The sequence below is a fragment of the Heterocephalus glaber genome, unplaced genomic scaffold, assembly GCF_053883595.1.
Source record: "Heterocephalus glaber isolate CG9 unplaced genomic scaffold, H.glaber_assembly_v1.0 deba00001608, whole genome shotgun sequence".
NCBI classification, from domain to species: Eukaryota; Metazoa; Chordata; class Mammalia; order Rodentia; family Bathyergidae; genus Heterocephalus; species Heterocephalus glaber.
This window is the reverse complement of record NW_028258379.1, coordinates 18,077,616-18,100,132: the sequence shown is the minus strand read 5'-3', so window position 1 is coordinate 18,100,132 and position 22,517 is coordinate 18,077,616. Positions and strand designations below refer to the sequence as shown.

General features: G+C 45.2%; 1 protein-coding gene across 1 annotated transcript in view; it reads right to left on the bottom strand.

Moving 5' to 3' along the window:
* Nrxn3 (neurexin 3) overlaps positions 1 to 22,517 on the bottom strand; it is a 1,580,164-nt gene that overhangs the window by 1,509,568 nt on the left and 48,079 nt on the right. Inside the window, 1 exon segment of the mRNA XM_087195138.1 lies at positions 6,819 to 8,206. Coding sequence (XP_087051264.1) covers positions 6,819 to 7,527 — 709 coding nt within the window. The 5' untranslated portion in view covers positions 7,528 to 8,206.

Here is a 22,517-nt window from a genome sequence, read left to right as displayed (position 1 = left end):
TAGGAATTAAATACTCATACTCATCCATTTTCATCCTTTCTCACATTCTGTTGCTCCCTATGACTGGAAGGAGCAAGACTCCTGGGACTAGCCGAGCTGATAACCTCCTGCACCAGGAGTTTGATATTTTGCTTATCATCTGCCTCTAGGGATGCAATGCTCCATCTCACAATGGAGACACGGGCCTTTTGTGTTAGTGAAGGGAGCTAAGAGCAGAAGTAAATGTTCTGTTGGGGACCTGTACTCTCTGATCCCAGAGACACTTGTCAAATAGGAAGCACCCAAGCTTGCCCTCTTGCCACCCCAAGACAGGTTCAGTGACACCTCGGGCTGGGTCTCCTCACCTACTCAGCAGGATAGAAAGGCCTGCCCTTCCTGCCTTGCTGGGTTGCTGTGCAGGCCAGAGCACCACATATTTGCAGGCAGAGAGCTGTGATTTGTATCCAACAGTCACAACCATCCTCAGAAACCCTGTGCTCTTCTGGCGGGAACAATGTGGCAGTGATACTGGGTTTTACATCTTTCTGAAATGCCCCTCCTTTTACTTCAGTCACCCTTCAAAGTGGGGTAAAGGAAAAGGTAGAGGTAGGGATAGCTCAAAGGGAGACCCCAAATCATCTGTGAGACCAAACTGATGCACAGTCAACCCTTACACACTCAGGAAACCAGGACCCCAGAGGCCTTCTGCTTTTTCCCGGAAGCTTTGCAGATAACTTTATACATACTGTTTAATTTAATGCTCCCACCAACTCCATAAAGTTGGATTCTATAACCCTGCTTTACTGAGAGCCAAGATAACGCAGGGGTTACATGTGGGTTCTGAAACCAGACTGCCTAGAGTCAAACACCAGCTTCACCTCTGATTATCTGTGTGATCTTAGACAAGTCATTTAATCTCTTGTCCCTCAATTTCCTTTTCTAGGAAACAGAATAATAACATGGGTTGAGAGTGATTATAGGATCACAAGAGCTAATGCATGCAAAGCAGTTTAGGGTGGACCTAGGGAAGTGCTCTGTGGTTGTTGTTGTTAATGAAGATACTGAAGCTTCAAAGACTTTCCCAAAGTCATAAAACCTGTAAGTGGATAAGCCCAAATCTAAGTCCACATCAGTCTCATTCCAACAGCCACTCTTAGCCACTATGCTAAATTTTATCCAAGTTCCAAATTTCTCTGCTCCTCGGTTACTTCATCTATAAAATAGGGCTAGTTCCAGATATCAACCTCAGAAGACTCTCAGGAGCACTAGATGAGCCAATAAATATGAATGCACCAGAATGTCAGCCGAATGGTAATAGTTGACTATAGCAACAGTGATAATAGCATCATTATTGCTTTGTCCAAGGAGGGCATCCAACCTTCAGAGCTGTGCCCCAAAGCTGCTGTCACTCCAGTCCCATTTCTGGGGACTCGCAGCCATGGACCCACGCTGCAGTGACTGTCAGTGCAAGGCCCTAGGAGGAGTGGGGGAGGGCAGGTCAGTCCCATCCTCCAAGCGCAGTCTGCGGGCTGCGCCCCTCCTCTTCTGCCTAATGAAGGAGGGAGAGGCCCCAGCTGATGGGCAGCTGCCCCAGGAACTGGAAACCATTTTTCCAAACCAGCCTGCAAAAGGAGATAGGGTCCTTAGAAATAATTAGCCCCCAGCACTGGGCCTGTGGTGTCTCATTACCAAATGCAAATGCAAGTTCATGTGCCACTCCAAGGCTCCTGGCAAAATGCCTGCCTGACCCTCACCCTTGCTGAATTTGGACCAAAGTATTACCCACCGGCCACCCCCTTTGCAGCGTGCAGCTGGTGGGCCGACTCTACAAAGGGAAAAGCCGGCTCTCACCCACTGAAGGGAGAACAAGGAAGAAGGGTCTTTTTTCTTTAAAGGATGCAGAGATGTTATGGGAGGGGGGAGATTAGAAAAATTGTTCTTCCCTCAGCAGTTAAAAGAGGGATAATTGGAGCAAGTGGCAGGCGGCTGTTCTGCCATTTAGCATACAGCATACCCAGGAAATCTCACTTGGTAATCAGGAGGAGAGGAGGAAAAAGGAGCAATCAGACCCCTATTCAGGCTCGGTTTAGCGACAGCCCCTGCTGGCTGGCTGGGCTGATAGCGTGTCAAGCCTGCATGCTAGGTGGGAAATCGCATCTCTGGAGCACAGTCCCCGCTTTGTGTGCCTTTTAAGGCCTTGCCTCTGTGCCACCTTCTCCACACCAGAGAGAAGCATTGGGAAGGGAGTTGTTATCATCTTGTCTTCCCTTCTGATTACTCACTCCTCCCCTGCCTGCCCCATCCTCACAAGGCCATTCAGAGTTGACACAGATTAGGAACAATGCCGTGTCACAATTCCAGCAGGTTGTGCACTGGGAAAAAGGAGAGGTGACTATTTTTACTCAGATGCCCAAAACAGGAGGATCCAACTGGGGCAATCACTGGTCCCCTAACTACATACATGTTTGATGTTTCTGTATCCCAGTACAGCCTCCAGGGTAAGCAGTCTCCTCTCAGGATACACCATTCCATCCTCATTCTGGCTTTGAGAAGTGGGGAGAGAGTCACGCAATTCTCAATAAAAAAGAAAAGTAATTGAAATTCACTTTCAGGAAGGTATATGAAGGCCACACAGTGGTGTGGAGACATCCATCAAACCAACCTGAGTAGAAAGTCAGCCTTGGACAGCAGGAGGGACGGGGGATGGTCTCTAGCAGGTAGCACATCACAATGTGTGGTCCCTACCACAAACACCCTCTTCTATACTTCACTATAGGATCCAAACACCTGAAAATGTTAACAGCTAAGACACAAGACAAGCAGCTTTGGGTTTCGGCAGCTGCCCAAGTCAGGAGGAAAAGATAGCAGACAAGGAACCAATTTTTTCCTTGCTAGTGGAATAGGAAGCCATGCGTCTTCACTGAATTAACCTAAAATTGTGGTCACATAAATGATATGTGATATAAGACGACCCATGTCATGAGATCCAGGAAGAGAGACCAACCTATGAGCCCTTCTTTGTTCCCTGTCCCACCCTACCTGCAACAGGCTGACTTCATATTAAATGAACCCTCTGAGGAAACTGGCATGAAATTTATATACCTTGGCAGTGAACCAATGCTTCACAACCATAAGGTTGTTGAGAAATTCAGTACACGCACATTCATAACTAAGAATGTTCTTAAAATGAACAAGTTTAAACTCATTTCAAGGCACTAACAAACCCTCAGTGACCCATGAGGGAACTTTAGGGGCTGAGAAATCTCAGGATATCTCTTCACTGACCACTAAGCTTCAAGGCTGCCCATAACAGGAGTGAGCTAAAAACAAAAAGCCAGGTGAAGATGCTGTACTATGCTATAGCTTAACTATATTCTGAACCAGCTATACACAATTTTGAAATCATTTTGAGTTATTTGTACTTCTGTCTCCAAGACCATTACTGGTTGAACACCAAAAGATTTTATTTACAAGCTTAACACCCAGAGGTAAAAATGTGGGATCACTTTTCTATCCATTCACCATACGCCGTGATGTTCAATGTGACTATCCATAACATTGGGAGCTTTGGAATGAAGTCTTCCTAAGTAGGATGGAAAGAATTCAGTCTGCAGTTAGAGCTAACAGTCTGTTACCAAACGAAAGACAAGATACTGTGTCCAATATCTCTTACCTCTGGCCCAGATCTCCCATAGCAGCAACTATCCGTGGTGTCTTCTGTGTCTTCCCAACCAGAAATCAGAATATCCCATAGTACATAAAAGAGATTGGCCTATCTGTGCATGCGTCCTGGGGTGCAGCATGGAGACATTTTGGAACTCTCAAGGTGTGGAAAGCCAGACAGCCCACACAAGCAGCAATGCTGTAGGTTGGCTACCAGCCAAAGGACAACAAAAGACACCTCCAACAGGCCCCGACCACATCCGTGTGACGCTGCAGGAGCCCTCCCAGCTGTACCTGCTCTTGGAACTGCTATGCATAAAGTAAAAACATATTCCATGCCAGGTGCAAACCCTCACACAATCAAATGGCAAGGCCCATTCTGCAAGTTGGGATAATACATAGGACATACTGCCAGGAGTAAGTGTGAGGGTTTCAGTTCTATGACGTGTGCAACTGAAGGGGTAGTTGCATTTTCAATACTCACTTCACCTCATCATCTTTAAGAAAGTGGACAAGCATTTTTTTCAGTTGTTTATTTTGTTTTATGCAAATATGCTTGACACATAGCAGCTGCTGTGATTTTTCCCTCACCATTCTACAGGTAAGTTTTTCACTTACTCTCTAAAAATTAACTATGTGTGGAGGCAATGGATGTTTTCTAATAGTCTGGTGCATTTTGTGATTGATTTGACATGAGGACAATTACTGGAATCAACAGGCTCCAAGGTACCAACAGTAAATTCTGTCACCGCCCCCAACATCTGTCCTCACCTTTGCATTGATCTGCTCCAGGCCAGGCAAATGTTACTGTTAGGACAGAGATTATTTACTGTATTTATGTATCAGGAGAACAAATGAGTTATTCTGTTTGTCTTCTACAGATAGAGTTATCAGTCCACAGCCAAGAGATGATCTGAACTTTGTAGAAAGAACAATTATTAAAACATACATATTGTATTTAGCTATTAAAAACTGACTGCATACAATCTGTTGTGAAGAAATTCCACTGGAGATTGGAAAACACACACATATATATAAATAAATGAAAGAAAAGACACATTGTGTACATCTACAGTATAGAGATTCTTCCCACAGAAAAGTGCTGATCCAAACCTGCCCAGAGGAAATGAGTTCTTTTTAAACACAAAAAATGCAATCAGGGATAATCAGCAAGTTAACAACACACTTGCAAACACCCTGGTCCCTAGAAAGGAAGAATGCCAGCTTTCCATGAAAGTTCTGAGGACAGAACAGATTCTTTGAGCAAATGAGAAAACAAGTGACCACGTCAGCGTCTTCAGGCAGAACTTTCTCCAAAGCCAAGAAGCTCTGGAACACCGGTTAGCTCCAGAAGGCACCTGCTCATGAAAAGCACTTCACTTACCACATTCCCACAGTGGTTTTGTGGACTAGGGTTGCCTCTGCCCTTCTTCTCCACCCCTTTAACTGAACAGTTCAACAGGGAAATATAGAAGCCCTAAAAGGACAAAGTACATCTCTGGCATCTTCCTCTCGGGCAGCGCATCCACAGGAAGGACGATGTCATGCCCAACCCAGGAAAGGAAAGAAGCAGAGCCCCAGGAAGCATTTCTCCAATAGCCCATACATGACCTACGTGAGGCCTCCAGCAGAAGCTGCAACATGTCCTACTCTCCAACATCCACCACCTGTGGAATAAGCTTTGTTTGGATATTTTTTTAAAATACTTTTAAACAGCTATTGATAGCTAAAGTTTATGTCAACCACAACCTGCTTTAGGGGTTAGGGTGTTCTGTTTCAGGAGCACCTGCAGACACAGTCATTAATTACAAATCCCAGGCAGTGGGCTCTTACCTGAATGAAAGGATCCTGAGAGTCAGGGCCAAGACCTCACCTAGCCTCACCTAGCCTCACCCCTCACCTCCCTCCACTTTGCAACAGCTGATTCTTCACCTTAAATGCACTTTGCAATCATGTAGGAAACCCTGAAAATATATAAAATGCGTGGATCTGAACCCCCAGAGATTCTGATTTAGTGATCTTGGGGCATGCCCTGGAAGTTTCTAAACTCCCCCGAGGTAATCTTAATGTGCAACCAAGGCTGAGAACCACTGATCTGCCTTTTGCTAGGCCACCATGCCCAGGAAGACACCAGCATGGGAAGGCACACAAAACAAGTCTAGAAGAACCCAGAACCTTCCTTGCCCAGGAAGAACAGGAGAAATGCAACTTCCTGCCTCCTAGTCAGCCTAATTTCCCAAAATACATACCCATCTGGTCAGTTCCCACAGACTTGGTCACCTACATGGCCCCTCCTTCCCAAATCTAAGCCTGTAGTGAGTCCAGGGGTCCAGGAATTTGAATTTAAGTATTTGTTAAATGAAGGCTGCATCACTTCTCTCAGCTCTAATCCCAAACAGAATTCATGCAGGAGATGAGGTCAGCCCATGCCCTTGGGCAAGCATCCTTCTTTCCTCTCTCTGGGAAGTTGTACTTCAATTTGAGTTGCTGGAGAACCTTGGCGCAGGGTCGGGGTCTTGCTGAGCAAGGCTCCAGTTGATTTCTGCACCTAACACACTGGACAGGAAAAGGAACTACCTCTCAAGAGGAGCCTCACATGAAGAATCCTTACTGCTAGAACAAGAAAGAGAGGCAGATGCCTCATCTACCCTCTAGACCCTTCCCAGGGTGGGGGCACAACAGAAGGACTGGATATACAATAGGGCCATGCATGAACCCTGCAATCCATCTACCCTCCTTTTCTGCACAGGCACTCCTTATGCTGAGGGTTAAAAGGAGGAAGTGATGGGGAGTTTCCCATCCATCCCCAGAGCTCAAGTCTCAAAGGGTCAGCAGGGACAGGAATAGCCACTCTGCCAATTGCTGTCTCAATTCTTGTCCTGTGTTGAGCCTGCTAAGCTGTGCTGCAGCAGAAGAAGACTTGCTGGTGCACAGACTCTGCAGTCTAGTTCATCTAGCCCTTTAACTTGGGTACAGAGCTTGTGGTTGAGTAGTCAGCCTTCACTTCCTGCTGAGATCTGTTGGATTTGCCATTGAGAGCAAGCAAAGGATTTCCATGCCTCTTCAGGGAAAGGGGTCCAATTAACATTAGCTAAAAAGCTGGCTTCTCTCAGTCATCTGGCCCTCACCCAATCCACACAGGTCTCTAGCAAGAGCAGGAGTGGAGAGAGCCTTACCTTCTGAGCAGAGTGTGCCACCATAGCCAGTGGTAGAACAGTCACAGGTAGGGTGGCCATCCAGGAGGAAGCAGATCCCACCATTCTCACAAGGACGCTCACCACAGGGTCCCTCGGCTTCCAACTGGACACCCTGGCTCCCCAGAAGCCGGGGCTCTGAGTTGCCATACTTAAGATCCAGGATTAAACCCCTGAAGCCAGGTATGGTCTGTACTCCATCAAGGGTCAGGGCAGAAGACCGGATGTCAGCAGGGACTCCACCGAGAAACAAGTCACTGACCACGTCCATGTAGGGCCGCTGGGGCTGCAGCTCCCCCAACTGGCTCTGGCCATCAAGCACCAGAGCTGTATGCAGGTGGTCACGGCTCACCATGAGGAAGTGCCAGCTGCTGTCATTCACCTGCTTGTTCGACAGCACAGCAGTCTCGGCACAGTCCATGCTGAAGCGGAGCTGAACACGGCCATCCACTAGAGAGAGGCAGAGGAAGTCGCAGACACCGCCGTCGTCCAGGTAGAGGAGCAGCCCCGTGGAGACGTTGGTCTTGAACTGGAAACTCAGGTCGCTGCGTGTGCTGGCATCCCAGCGGAGGTAGCGGGCCCACTGGTTGGGGAGACCCATGAACTCAAGGCCCAAGCAGAGCCCCAGCAGAGACCCCAGCAAGATGCCCACCTTCAAGGTGAAGAACACTGAGTGGAGAGTGAAGGTCATGGTGGCTGCGGGAATAGAGGCCGGAGGAGCAGATAAGCCAGGGAACAGCCCTCTGGGAAAGATCTCCCTTTGGCAGTGGACAGGAGAGAGGAAAATGAGACAGAGTTGGGGGACAGGAGACACAAATATTGAGAGAGGGAGGAAGGAGGAAAGAGAAGATAGTCCCAAGTGGGGGCCCAAGGGACACAAACAAGAAATCCGGTGAAGAGACAGAGCAGCAGAAGAGAGGACAATCAGGTGAGTGAGTGAGGGACTGGAGTAAGCAGGAAGCGTCTTTCTCCAAGAAAAGATCTCAGCTATCCATACGGATCCGGAGGCCTTGATTCGAGGAGGAGTAGAAGGCGTGCACGATGGGAGGAAACCTTCAGCAAAGCACTCCTCCCAACAAGCCCTCAAAGGCCCCAGCCAGGGAGGCTGGGGACAGGGCTGGGGTGAGGAGTGCCGTGATGGAGGAGGAGCAGGCCACAAGGTGAGCCAGGTGAGAGGTAGAGACAGGCCAAGGACCAGTCCTGAAGTTTCACCTCCTAGCAGTGGCAGGCCAAGGGAAGGGGAACAGCCAACGGCTGAATGCTCAGGCAGAGCAGGGCCTGGTGCAGGGTGGTAGCAGACTCAGATGTCATGGTGCTGGCCAGAGGCAGTCCTGCTCATAACCCACCTCCGGGGACTCCACAGCAGAGACCTGGGGAACAAGGGGAGAGAGAAGGGAGAGAAGGAGAGGAAGGTTAGGGTCACAGGTCAGGAAAGCATTGCGCCCTATTTCACTGCGAACCAGCTCATTCTAGGGACTCCTGCAGTGTGAGTCCTTCAAACAGGAGAAGCACCCGTGCTCTTACACAGCCTCTTTGGGACCCTGGGTCCAGTTCCTAGTGATCCACTCAGTTTTTCCATATCCAAAAATAGTGTAAAATTCTCAAAGCCACATCAGCACATTTTTAGACTATTCACTTTATATTATTCACACAGTCAAATTTAAATCTTTTAAATACTAACATTTTATACATGCAAATGTCCACATCTAATTCTTATACTTATTTACCTATTAAAAGATATAGATTTTTCAGATTTTTTTCAATTTGACAATCCACTGCTTAAGCATAGGAGCCCTAGACAAATTCCTAAGTCAAATTAAGTTTTTGAAGTAAATATTTATGAAAATCAATGAAAATAAATTAGAAGGTGAGCAATGAGCATAAAACTCCTTATCATTTACTAAATTTTAGGGAAAAAAGCCCTTACAGGAAAATAAAGTGCTTTGAGGTTAAAAAATAAAAAAGGCTGTTTCAATTCTAGACCCTGTATGTGGAACTTTAAGAAAAATATTTAACATATTTGAGCTTTAATTTCCTCATTTTTCTAGTTCCTGTATGTGTACATTTAACTTATTTAAGCTTCTATTTCCTCATTTGAAAAACAGAGAAAATAACAGCCACTTTCCATGATTAAAGGAAGGATTAAACAAGACAGGTATGGGGAGATCACAGCATGAGATTTTATACATAGTATAAAATGATCAATAAATACTAGGTTCCTTCTTTCTTATTTCTGGAACTGGAAGGGAGTGGAAGATGGGTTGCTAGTGTGTATCTGTGTGTGTGTGTGTGTGTGTGTGTGTGTGTGTCAGTGGAGTCCAATATATAAAAACACAATACTTTAAAAAATTATGGTAACTGCAGAATTGGTAACAACTACATAGTTAAGAAATGCCACAGGCTAAGAGTAAATATATTACAAGGGTTAGAAGTGCAACAGCACCTGGTCAAGTGAGTGACCAGGTTTCTGAGAGCAAACACTGCCCACCTAACTAAGACAGTGAATTCTCTGCTCAGGTGCAAAAGTGTATATAATTTCCAGCTGGTAAGGCTCTGCATATTACTTGGCACATTTGATAGTTCACTATGGTATCTGTCAGAACATCACTCTCCATTATTTTATGATGACCACACCAGCAAAACTGGTTCTTACCCATACTGCTTTGAAGAGGCAGGTATTTCCCTTAACCAGGTACCAACCCTCACTCCCCATGTCCAAACAAATTCTATTGACAGCAAGCTGCTTAGATCCATCATAAGGGAGCTGTTGATTCTACAAAAGATTTTGTCAACGAAGTGTTTTCTAAAGTGTGGCATGTTGTTCACGGGGTACAAGTGACGCTTAACTGAAACATGGACATGGTGTGTGCTGGTGCCAACTCATACAAGTTTATGTGAACCAACTGCTAAAATTTCAAACATTTTCTTATTTATTTTTATTCATACATGTTGGCAATACATAGTGATTACATTTATCATAGGGAGTTGGTACATAACACCTCTGAATTCTTTTTTTATCCCCTACCCCTCCCACCCCTCTCTGCTCCTTCCATCTATCTCATGGTCACTTTCCCATTTGCAAAGCCTTTATTTCCATTCTTTCAATTTTTTTCCCCTTTCTTCCCCTCCCTCCATCTCTTGTTTTGATCCTTCAAAAGAGATCTCCCTACTTCCTATTAAAATTTCAAATATTTTTTAATTGGTTGATGTCACTTTGGTGGCATGAAATCAAATAACTACTCTAGGAGTAAACCAAGGGAACGGGAAGTATCACAAGTTACAGTCTGTGAGAAGGTCAGATTTAAGGAAAGTCATGACACAGGGTAGGAGAATTAGCCTTGTAAAGAATGTTCAGAAATAATATCCAACGCAAAAGTCTTGAGTGTGGAACAGGCTGGTGTATTGGAAGAAAAAAAGGGAGACTGATGCTGCTGAAGTGAAATGTGTAGAAAGCATGAAGCTAGAAGGAGGTAACAGGAGGCTGGGTCATGAGGTGTGACACTCCCTAAGAACATGATCATTGTGTTAGGTGTGGTGTGCCAACCAAGTCAAAAGGCAGCATCACAGTGGAGAGAGGAAGCTGTTCAATCCCACTGTGTGTTGAGCTCCAGTTCATTCCAGGCACTACTGGATCAGAGCAGAATAAGGTAGCATTCTTGCTCTTGAGATCATCACAATCTGGTGGCAGACAAAGATACTTTAGGGACAGTAAAGCGCAGTAATTAGAAGCCCAAGCCTTGGAGTCCATCTGCTTGCTAGGAGATTCTCTGGGGAAAACAACTGTTTCACCATGATAATCTGCCACAAGGTCTGGTCATGGAGCAGGAGCTCCAGAAACATTTGTAAAAAGAATGAACAGTAAAATAGAAGATGAAGAGAAGCCCTGTGGTCATTTGACTTCTGTAGTATCTCATAGGACCCCCTTTCACATGACAGCAACTCTAAGCCCACACACTTTGTTAGATGCCACCCTCAAGTGATCCAAAAGGGCGAAGCAGCACCTGCTCAGTGGCCTGGGAAAAGCCATGAATTAAGAACTTGGCTGCCCAGAAAAACTCTCCTATGAGAGAGGATCATGAGAATTTTCCCAGCCTGCGTTAGGGTGGCCAATCTATCCTGCCTTGCCAAGCCTTTCCTTAGACTCCCATCCTTTGTCCCCAGGCCAGAGCAGCCTTGGGGATGCCAATGTTCCCCAGCACTGCATTGTGGAGGATCAAAAAGGTAGACTGAGGAAAACCAAACTTGCTCTTCCACAGGTGCCAAGCAGAACAAATCAGCATTGGGTTTCTCTAGACTTGATATCTTATGGTCTATCCACTTTCACTCCTAAAGTCCTTGAGTTTCTTCCTTGGATTGTGAACATTCCCATGGCCTCTGGGAAATTTCCAAAATGGCCAAAAGCTAGAGATGACCTTACCTCAACAAACACGAAACTGTAACTGACTCCTCTCAGCATTTACCCTGTAGCATTCTTTGCCCTCCAGTTAGACACACCAAACTGGAGGAATGGGACAGTGGAAGCCCCGTCATCCATTCAGCCAACTGCCACCCTCCCTTGAGCACAGATAGCCATGGTGGCAGGCAGCCTGCCCCAGATCCCATATGGAGGGCCCCGGCTCATGCCAAAGCTCAAAACACTTATCTGTTGTGTGGGACTCAAGCAGGAGAGGGAAAGTGAATGACATTATCTAATTGCCAGCTAATTTACATAATTATCGAGCGGCACACTTTTCTGTGGGGTGAACATCTTTGCAAATGTCTCCCAATCCGGCTGCTTAGAAGGCATGCAGGCCTCACACAACTCTGACATGTGGGCCACTTGCACAGGGACAGCTCAGATCTAGCTGCCATTTGCCCTCCCCACTCCCTACCTCCAGTTCCTTTGCTCCCTTTTGCAACTGCCTCGGAGTTTTAGCTGAGCTTGAAAAAGACTCATGAGAAAGTCCCGACCATGTCCAAAAGCAGGCCTGGGTGGGAAGGCTTGATGACAATCATCCTCAGGCATGCCACAGTCCCTGGCCTGGGCTTTCCAGGTTTTCCTCTATAGTCTTCTCATTAGCTTCCCTCTACCAAGCCTCATAGGACTAGAAAAGCCCTCTCATGACTCTCTGTTGGTTTTGTTCCTCATTCATTACACACATCATCCCACTTTACAGGTAAATGATTCTCACCACCAATCTCACCCCATGTCATCCAGGAGAGGTGTAGCCCAATTACAGATCACATGACCCTGTTTAGCCAATCAGGACATTCCAGTCTCCCGGCCACAGTAATTCATTAGAGGATGAGTCTGTCATTCAAACTTAGTCAAATTAGACAAATTAATGCTGAGACATTGACTGGAATTATTAGAAGAGCCTCTCTTACCATGGCATTAAACTATTAAAGTACAATCCAAACTGGAACACCATTGTTACTATTGCAGATATTCTTATAACCTAAGGTGAAGACAGGAAAGAAGTAAGAGCCACGAGATGGATAGAGACAGATTTCTAGTGGTGTGGTTACAACACCTACGTGTACCCAGGCCCGAAGCCCAGTGAATCTTGAGAATTTCATTATGTAAACCAAAACATTTTAAAAGCAACTTGGACTTGGGTTGTGATCAAAAGTACTAACTGACACACTCCTAATATTAGATCATCAAAAGCACCATCACTGACAAATCAACAGAGGCTTCCGTCTCATATGGTCACATCCACACCTGGAAGAACTCTATAATCTGAGGCTCACATCCTGCCCACCCCACCACCAAATCTCTGCATGCTCTCTTGCCCATGGATGCAAGGCATAGGACACAGGCATGCTTCCTCTCTCCCTCTGTGCTCTGGAGGTAGATGAAGGCTTGTTCCTATGCAACCACCTCAGAAGTTTGCTGCTTCGACTAAATCACACCCCCTTGACACACCACACTCAGTGCCTTCTACACTGATGTGTAGCCAAGGCACAGTGAGGGAGGTCACGGCAGGCGCCTCTCCAGGTGTGAACGCTGTACATGAGGAGCATGGACCCTGTAGTCTCACAGAGCTGGACTTAAGCTCAGATTCTCATTGCTACAGCTATTTAACCTTGGACAACTCCCTTAGGCTTTTATTTGTTCATCCAAAAAAAAGAAGGAAGAATGATAGTATCTATTCTATGGGTGATTTTAAATTTATTAAATGTAAAAATGAATAGAAGTACAACTATTTCTGGGACATTATGTTGGCAGGATCTACTAAGGCTGAACATTTTTACCCCATGATGTCACAACTCCCCTCCTAGCTACACACTGGCAGAAATGCTTACATATGTCCAACCAAAGACATGTGAGAATATTTACAGCAACACTACCCATAATAGCCAAATCCAGAAGATCACTAAATGTCCATCTACAGTAGAATGGATAAATTATAGTCTGTTTGTATAAAATACTGTACAACTCTGAGAATGATGGGTTTTCTTCTCTAAACAGAAGCATGGATGACTTTCACAAGCATAATGTTGAGCAAAATAAGACACAGAAGAGCACATACTGCTTGCGTTCCATTTATATAAAACATAAAAAGAGACAAAATTATTTATTCTGTGCTGTTAAATGTCAGAACAGTAGTTATTGACAGGAAGAGGGCAAAAGAGGTAAAAGAATTCATTTGGTGATCTGGGTGACACGCAATGTGCTCAGGGTGTGAGTGTGCATTGGCTGAGCTGCATACATACAATGTATGCATTTTTCTAGGTATACATTTCAATACAAACCATTTAGTACACTTCCTGACACATATGTTCATCGACTATTTTTATTATGTCACCTGAAGAAGAGTTTCAAAGAAAATTTATTACTAGCTTCTGTTTGGAGGCTGGAACTTAGTACAATTTCCAAAGCCAACCTCTCATCCAAGAAAATATGGGCCAATATCCACCATATCTTCCTGTGCAACAGGAAGCCACTGCACTTCTCTCTCCCCAGTCCACTGCATACACCAGTCCTCTCTTTCACAATTTTGTCATGTCCTGAAACAGTCCCCTCCTTCCATCCATGAAATCTGTTCAGTTGCTTCCAGATCCTGCTTCCCAGGTTTACCCCATCAGAGGAGCACCATACCTCCCCCTTCAGGAAAGAGAAGGGGAAACGGTCCCCAAGGACCTCAACTCCAGTCTATCAAATGGGTACATAGAGAGGGTGTGCATTTATATTATGCAAGACAAACGAGGACTGAGAGGGAGACACAGGAAGACTTTCTCCTTTAACTTAGAACTTAATCTTCTTTGGTTCAAAACTAAGTTTCTTCTAAGAACCAAGAAATGATCATGTTGAACCAACCTAAAGTCCTTTTCTGTAATGAATACTTATTACAGTAGAGATGCACAGGAGTTACATATGAACCTCATCAGACTTTTTGAGAAAGTGTCTCGTGATATGTGATATGAGGAATGTGAGGTGGACAGAACCAAGAACACTTGTCACTGGGTAAAGAATAGCAATCAAAGAAAGTGTGAACCCGGAGGAAGTCAATGGAAACAGAGCAGTCACTGGTCACATTTGTGGATGAGCTGACATTCAGAGTTACCAAGTATGTGAATGAGGCTGTAGAGATCCCAAGAGATCATAGAAGATTTCAACCACAGCCTATGTCCAACAGGAGAACATTTGATGGAGGTAAATGGAAAATTATACAACCTGATTTCCCCAGTATAAACAACCCATAAGGATGGAAGGTGCAATTTGCAACACATAATAGCAGGAATTGAGAAAGTAAATAAACAAGGTGTCACACACATATGTGTATATACATTTATACGTATGTATACATATCTTTTTTAGGGTTTTATGGCTTTCAGATAACCAAATGTAAACTTAGACTACATGAACTGAAATACGAAGAGGAGACGATCCTCAGTGCTTGTCAATGGAGTTTTCCTCTAAGCACCACATTTTGAGATGGATGTAGGTAAGCTGGAGGGTAGTGAATGGAAGTCTTTTCATTATCTTTTTTTAACTGTGGAACACTCATTTCCTAGATATAGGGATAAATAAAAATAGTTCAAACCCTGCAAGGCACTTACACACTAATAGAGAAGAAAGACTTGAGTCTAAATGAAGTAAGTCCACAGACTAAAAGCGGGAGGCAGATGGTGCCAAGGGTGGGCTGGCTTGTGCTGGTGGGCAGCCTCCAGGCTCCAGGGCAGAACACTGGTGCACGAGGAGTGTCCCTTTCATTGAGGTAGCATGGTACCGTAGTTAAAGCCATGGGCTCTAGAGTCTGACTTCCCGGGTTCAAATCTCAGATCTACCACTTGCTGCCTGTCTGAACTTGAAGAAGTGAGTGCTTCATCTGTTAACAGTGAATGACAACAGTGAGTAAGGCACTTACTACAATTCAAGTCCACAGTACTAAGGTTAAGATAAGTACCTGTGAACTAACAAGTGATTTGTAGCTGCTTCTGCTACAGTGAGCTGTTGTCCTTGACGCTCCCATTCAGTCCAGCTAATGTTGCCGTTTCTCCCAGCCTGCTCAGGGACAGTAATTGGGACAGATGAACTTTCCCACGCCACCACAGTATCATGGGCAATGTGAAGATTCATACCTGAGTCCCTTTATGTAAAAAAATCTTTGGAGATACTAGGGTTTGAGGATTATAGAGGCAACTCAGCAGTCACCTGAGCAGTATCTTCAGGAGTCTGAAGCATTCTCAAATTGGAAGGCCCCAGGGATTCTCTGTTGCCCTCTGGGTAGGCTTCTTTCTAGTTAACAGAAATCCTAGAAGGAGTATTTATGTCTTGATCTCACAAGTAGACAACAGACAACCTCCAGATAAACAGACTCGCCTAGTCCCAGAAGAGGCTGGACATCTTTTAGGGTTGTGTGTCCAGTACTGAATAAGTCATGCATGGAAACAGTAGAGTCCAGAGGAACAGGAGGTGGCTCTGGGCTGATACAGTCAGGGAAGGCCTCTCGGAGGAGGGGGAAGATGCATGGGAACCTGCAGGATGAGCAGGGAAAGCCAGCTGGGAAGAAGTCTGTGAGAAGAGAGCACTGGACTGGGGGTCAGAGCCAGGCTTTCTCTAACCGTTGGCCAAGCAATCATACAGAAAGTGCTGATGCCTCATTGTCAGTTCTTCCTCCATAAATTGGGGATAACAATAGCTACCCCTTCTAGGATCTTGTGAAATTGAGACTACACAAAGTCAGGCAATAATCACTCCTTCTTACTAGACCTTAACAATCTTCTAAGGTTTACATCAGAAGCAACTCATGGCATTGGTTTTTTGTCTACCTACCACCTCTACTCCATCCCTAAGAGAGCCCTGAGTTACAAAAGGGGGAAAACGCAACAACAATAAACTCTTCCCTGGAGACCACAGAACTCAGGCCCTGCAAGGTGTTGCCAGTTTCCCCAGCACCCCCAGAGAAACTGTGGTCACTCACAAGTCCGTCTCCTCCTTCCTCTTGTCCCCTCCCCTGCCTGCCAGCAGGCCTCCCTAGCCCAGAATTCCCAACCACAGGTTGGGAAGCCATCTGGCTGCTTGGAGAGTTAATAATTTATAATGAAGATAATCGCCCTTCAAGATCCTCGCCTCTTGGGACCATTAAAAAAGATTCAATTGAGAGCCAGTGAGTTCTTTACATGAAGGGATGGGGAAGGGGAGAAGGAGGAGGGAAGAAAAAGAAGAAATGGGGAGGGGAAAGGGGATTGGATAAGCTAGGTGCTTAGCTGATCGTGCCCCTCAAAACGCATAGGGGAAAGGGAAATTATTCAGCCCTGGAAGACAATCTTAGCCAGTTTTCACAGCACCAGCCCAGCAAGAGTGCAATTTACGGGTCTTTTCTCCTAGCCAGCTCTCTCTATACAAAGGGAGAGAGAGAGAGAAATCAAACACATGCAAGAGAAGGGGAGAGAGACACAGACAAGAGAAAATAAGTCTGCCCAGCAATTACATGTGGTGCTGCGGGGTGCTGGTGGTGACGGGGGGGACCTCTCTGTTCTCTTTCCAGGACACAGTAAAGCTCCCACTGTGCTAATTATTCCCATTACTTGACAAATTATCCATTAACAAAGCAAGAGGTGCCATGCTGGCAGGGAGAAGGCAGAAGGGATTAGTAGAGACTCTGGACAGACTCGAACAGTGCGGACCCAAACCAGAAACCCGCAGCTTCACTCTTGGACACATGGGGGCCTGGCTCAGCCCACCTACAGAGTACACCTGGGAGGTGTGAGGTGCAGAGCAGGCTGTCAGAAAGGCAGTGTGATGGCCAGAGGTGGGCACACTAGGACAGGACGCAGTGCAGGGCCATGTCCACAAATGCTACCTCCAGTAAGGGTTATATAGAGGCAAGGGCTGAGCCCAGATCCAAAAGCAGGCCACGGCAGCCTCCGACTTGAGAGAACTGCAGATCAGCATTCAGGACAAGGCCGATGATAATCTGATCCTCTTGCGATTTTAGAAAGCCACTGAATAGGCTGCCACAGTTCTTCTAGCACATGTGTCTTACAACTATCATTACAGGAAATACTAGCATCACACTAACTCTGGCCAAGGCACTATGCCAAGTGTGTTACATCCGAAGTCACCTAATGTCACCACAACTCTATGAAGTAGGGATTATTATGATCCCTATGTTAGAGATGAATAAACTCAGGCCCTTCAGAGCTGTGAAATAATTATCCCAAAGTCACACAGTTAATAGGGGACAGCTCAGAGGGCCTCACTTCCAAGAAGAAAATGAAAACAGGAACATCATGCATGCCACAAAGGGCCTCAGCCAGAGGCAATCTATTTGCTGCATAGATTTTGTCCTATTTGTATTCAAGGACAAGACCCTAAAGAAGTTCGTCATTAAAAATGAAGTAGAGGCCACAGCCACTAGGGACATTACTGAAGAGTGTCTTTGACACCGATGTGCTTCCCAAGATGTATGTGCGACCACATTTCTATATGAGTGGTGCCATTCGTAGCAAGGTCATCAGGAATTGTCCTCATGAGGCATGGAAGGACCAGATACTCTCACCCCAGTTCAGAGACACGATATTGCCCCAAAACTTCTGCAGTGCCCACGTAAGGAGCTGACTCCTGAAGGACTGAATTAAAACTGGCTTCTGGGAGAAAGTAAAATGGAAATTACACTTTAAAATTTAAAACTGAATAAATGCAAGATGAATGAATAACTGGATGAATGGGACAACTAAGTCCGGCTCCAGAGTCTAGCCCAGGCCTCTGCGCAATCACGCATCTTTCCTTGTCCACCTCCAGTCTCCTCAGGGTTTCATGACCCTGTCACTGGATAGTCCAGGCTTAGCCTAGGACCCAGGACCTCACAAGGCAGGGCTGTGGCTACACCCTGGTCAGTTTAACTACCTGAGTGTTCCTTTCTTTCCTAGATGAGGCTCCAGCCCAGCCAGCCCCCTCTCAGGTCTCCCTGTGTCCACCTTTGTCCCCTATGTAATATTTTCTACACTGCAGTGAGAGTGATCTTTCAAAAATGGAAGTCACCACTACTTTACTCAGAAGTCTGCAGGGATTTTCACCATGCTCAGAATGAAATCCAAGGTTCTCTATACTGTTACAGTCTGCCCTTTGGCCAGGTATCTCGTCTCCTCCTTCTCTTCCCCACATTCACTATGCCTGATATGCCAGTCCAACCTCAGAGGTTTTGTGCTTGCTATTCCCACTGCCTGGAATATCCCTCCTCAAAACTTCTCATGCTCACTCCCTCTCCTCCAGGCCCCTACTCCATTATCTCCTCATCTAAAAGAGCTGTGGGCACCAGTTTTCACAGTCCAGCCTTCTCTGCTTCCATAATGTGGTAGGGAAATTGGGTCCCTCTGCAGCCCCCCATCCTATCCGCTGCCTAAGAAATGAGGAGGGGTGACACAAAGCCTGCCACCAAATAACCATACCACATCCTACCCCTCACTCGGGAAGTCACCATGTGAGAAAAGTGACTAAAGGAGAGGAATCTGAATCAGAAAAACACTTCAGTCATCCATGTATACATCCATGCTTGGGGTAAAATGACTGATGATCTTACCTATTACCACAACCCCAGGTCCCCATTGACCACCTCCACTGCCAACCCCTAGAGTACACGGTCAAAAATTCATGCTCTAGGGGCCGGGATTTAGCTCAGTGGTTTCACTGCCTGCCTTGCAAGCACAAGGTCCCAAGTTCGATTCCTGTAACAAACAAAAAAAAGAGTACCAACAACTCATGCTCTATCCTACAGCATGACACAGCATGTGAGGCAAAATGAAGATGGCGGCAAGGAGAAGACACAGTGTGGAGGGCTCTGGGGACTCTCCCAGACCAGGACATATATTAGCAGCTTGAAGAGCTTTGAAGAATGGTGGGGATAACACCCAGCACAGAGTCAGTCATACATAAGTGTTTACTGACTGACTAGTGAGAGGAAACAAGTGGAAGTTCAAAGGATTCCAGAGAGATATCTGGGTCAGACAATGGGCAGACCAGCTCTATAACTCCACCCTTAACAGGGTAACAGGGCACAACTGCCGCTTCTAGAAGAGAATGAAAATCAGAACTAGAGAGGTCACCTCCAACCCTCTCCTTGCATAGTTGAAGAAGGGAGGGCCCCAGGAACCTAGGACAGAAAACAACATTCACGATCACAGAGCTGGGAAGCGGAGGAAGGGGCAGCAGAGCCAAGGTGTCAAGGTACTCTGATCAGGCTTCCTTCCTTTGGAACACTACCTTCCTTTTCTTAAACCACTGAGACTGTATTCTTCACTCTCACTCAAAAGGAGAAAGAAACGATGAATGAATGAATGAATGAATGAATGAATGAAACAACAAACCCTAAAACATAAGAGTTAAATGCAGAGCTGCTCTGCAAAAATGGGAGGTGGAATCTCACCTCCTGGCCTCCCTGCTAACTGCCGTAACGTGTGTGGAATACCTTAGCTTTTACAAAACACCCTCTCATCTAAGCTTCATGACAAGTAGATGCTCATTTTTTCAACTTTCTTTACCTACTGAGAAAGTGAAGCTCAGCAACAAAATATGATTTTGCTCAGGATCACAGAACCAGTAAGTGATGTAACTGAATCTTAAATTTAAGTACTTGAACAATAAGTCCCTTGTTTCTAGTTTTATATCACACTGATTAGAATTATATCAGTTTTGGGGATTTATTAGATAAAACAGGTAAACACATGAATCTTTCCTTCCCATCCCCACAGCACAATTCACTAATTAACCATGGCCCCGTACTCCTGAGCCCTGACAAAGCTTCGGAATCCTTCTCAACCCAACAATCTAAGAAATGCCACAGGTATAACGCAAATTGCAATTGGCATAGAAGATAAAACGTATGGGCTCATCTCACAGTAACTAAATGCATCTGAATGACACACACGGGACCCACCTATGCCAGACACTGCCTGTAACAGTGAATTACTATGGAACAACACACCTCATCTAAGGCTGCTAATCCAGAGTTGCAATAATTCAAGTGCAATTTCCATTATCCTCCGAAGGTAGAAGGTTCTAATTACATTTTCCTCTACAATGTTTTAGGTTTTACTTAACAGTAAAAAGATTTTTTTGAATTTTTAAATAGAAAATTAGTATCTTTTTCAAACCCAAGGCTCAAAAAATTAATGATTCTGTCAGCATGGCTTCAATTTTGGGGCTCCAATGATAATTCTGAAATGTTTACGGTCCTTTGTTTATAACATATTATTATATAATCATGACTAATACAAACCAATAATTTTGCATTAATTTTCCCACTTTACTTATTAGTACCTATTTAAATCTTAGCTTTTAAAAATAGGCCATGCTTGGAAGGTAACAAAACTACTTCTCTTTTTAAAAAATATACTATAACGCCATCTCTTTGCTAAACCAGGGTGGAAATCTATTATTTCAGATTAGCTAAATATATATATATATATTTTATACATGAGTGTCTGTGAGAAAGAGACAAGAAGCAATTAGGGGGGTCACAATGCCCACTTTGTTCAACAAAACTCAAAACTCACACTTATTCATTCAAAACTTTTCCAATAAATACCTGCTACTTGCTAGGCACCCTGTAAAGTCCCCAAGCCCCAAAGATCCCACTCAGAGCTTACACAGTGAGGGAAAATAGAAGGGCAAGCAACAGTCATAATGAAAGCGATGGACACTTAGAGAATGAGCAGTATCGCTGGACTAGGCCACCAGGGAGGGGTTCCAGCAGAGGTAATGAGTAAAGACAGGGAGAGATGAAAGCACATGGGAGGCTCAGGAAACCCTAAGAAATTCTGTCTGGCTGGAGGGTAGCTGGGGTAGGAAAGAGGAGCAGAGAATGGGAAACGGAAAAGTCAGGTTGAGAGTAGACCTGGGAATCGACCTAAAGAGGTCTTGGGAAGCCATTAACCAGAGCGAGTGAGGGGACAAAGTCTGTGTTTTGGATGGTGTGGGACCTGATTTTGGTCTTGTTTTTATCGTGTGTTTTTTCATTTGTTTGTTACGATACTGGAATAGTGAGATTGAATGTAGGGAGACACTGAGCTATATTCCCAGTCCTTCTGATTTCAGACGGGGTCTCCCTAAGTTGCCCAGGCAGCCTCAACTCCTGTCTCAGCCTCCCATGTAGCTGGGATAACAGGCATGTTGCACCAAGCCTTAGTTTAGAAATGGTTTTGAAAGGAAAACATGAGGACACAGAGAGAGCAATTAGGAGGCCATGGCTCTTATTCAGGGGAAATATATGGGAGGCCTATACATTACCATTACTCCCATTTTTTAACCACCTGGCCATATACCTGAACAGCCAGCTGATGCAATACCCGAGGCCACATTCTGTCCATGTAGATAATCCAAGGGGGATTCAGCAGCTAATACCCTCTTTTCTAGACTTAGTGCCTTACCTTGGAACTCCTTGATTTTCAGAAATCCTAACTCTGTCCCATGTCATGTCTAACACTCCCAATCTCTGACCACAATCCTGCACAACTTAATCCACTCATCCTCTCCTTCCCTGGGGCAGAAAGGTATCGTGGGTACCTCAAACCTACTAGAGAAAGTGGATGAAAGCGAAACCCTCACAAGTGCAGCCCAGTTCCAAAACCTGAACATCCACTTCCAACATCACAGGACACAGCAAGCATACCCAGATGGATGTCCCTACTGGGTCCTCTAAAGAGCAGCCCAGGCCAGGGATTTAGCTCAGTGATTCTGCTGCCTGCCTTGTAAACACAAGGACTAGAGTTCGATCCCCAGTACCAAAAAAAAAAAAAAAAAAACAGCCACCCCATCCTAAGCATAGAGAAATTTTAAAAAGTTACATTTGATGCAAGTGTATGGGAATGACCTTCAGATAAAATTCTATACACGGATTGGCCCACCAGTATCAATCTAAACCTACACTCCCCAAAATGTGCTCCTTAGAAAACCAGTTCCATAAGATGTTCTCAAAACAAAAAGAGAAAGGACAAAAAAACAAGTCAAATAGGTTTCAGAAAAATCTAACTGTTCTCTCTGTTTTAGAGCTCACGATGAACAATAGACTACCAAGGGCTCCAAACAGCTTTGTAGGAAAGAAATCTGAAAGCATGTGCTTCAACCTCCCCTTTCTGTAGGTGGACAAACTGAGGCCTGAAACATCCCAACGTGACTCTGTAGTGTGAGCTGCTGCTCCCATAGCTGGAAGCGAAGACAAGCAACCATCTGGCGAGGACTATGTCTCATTCTCT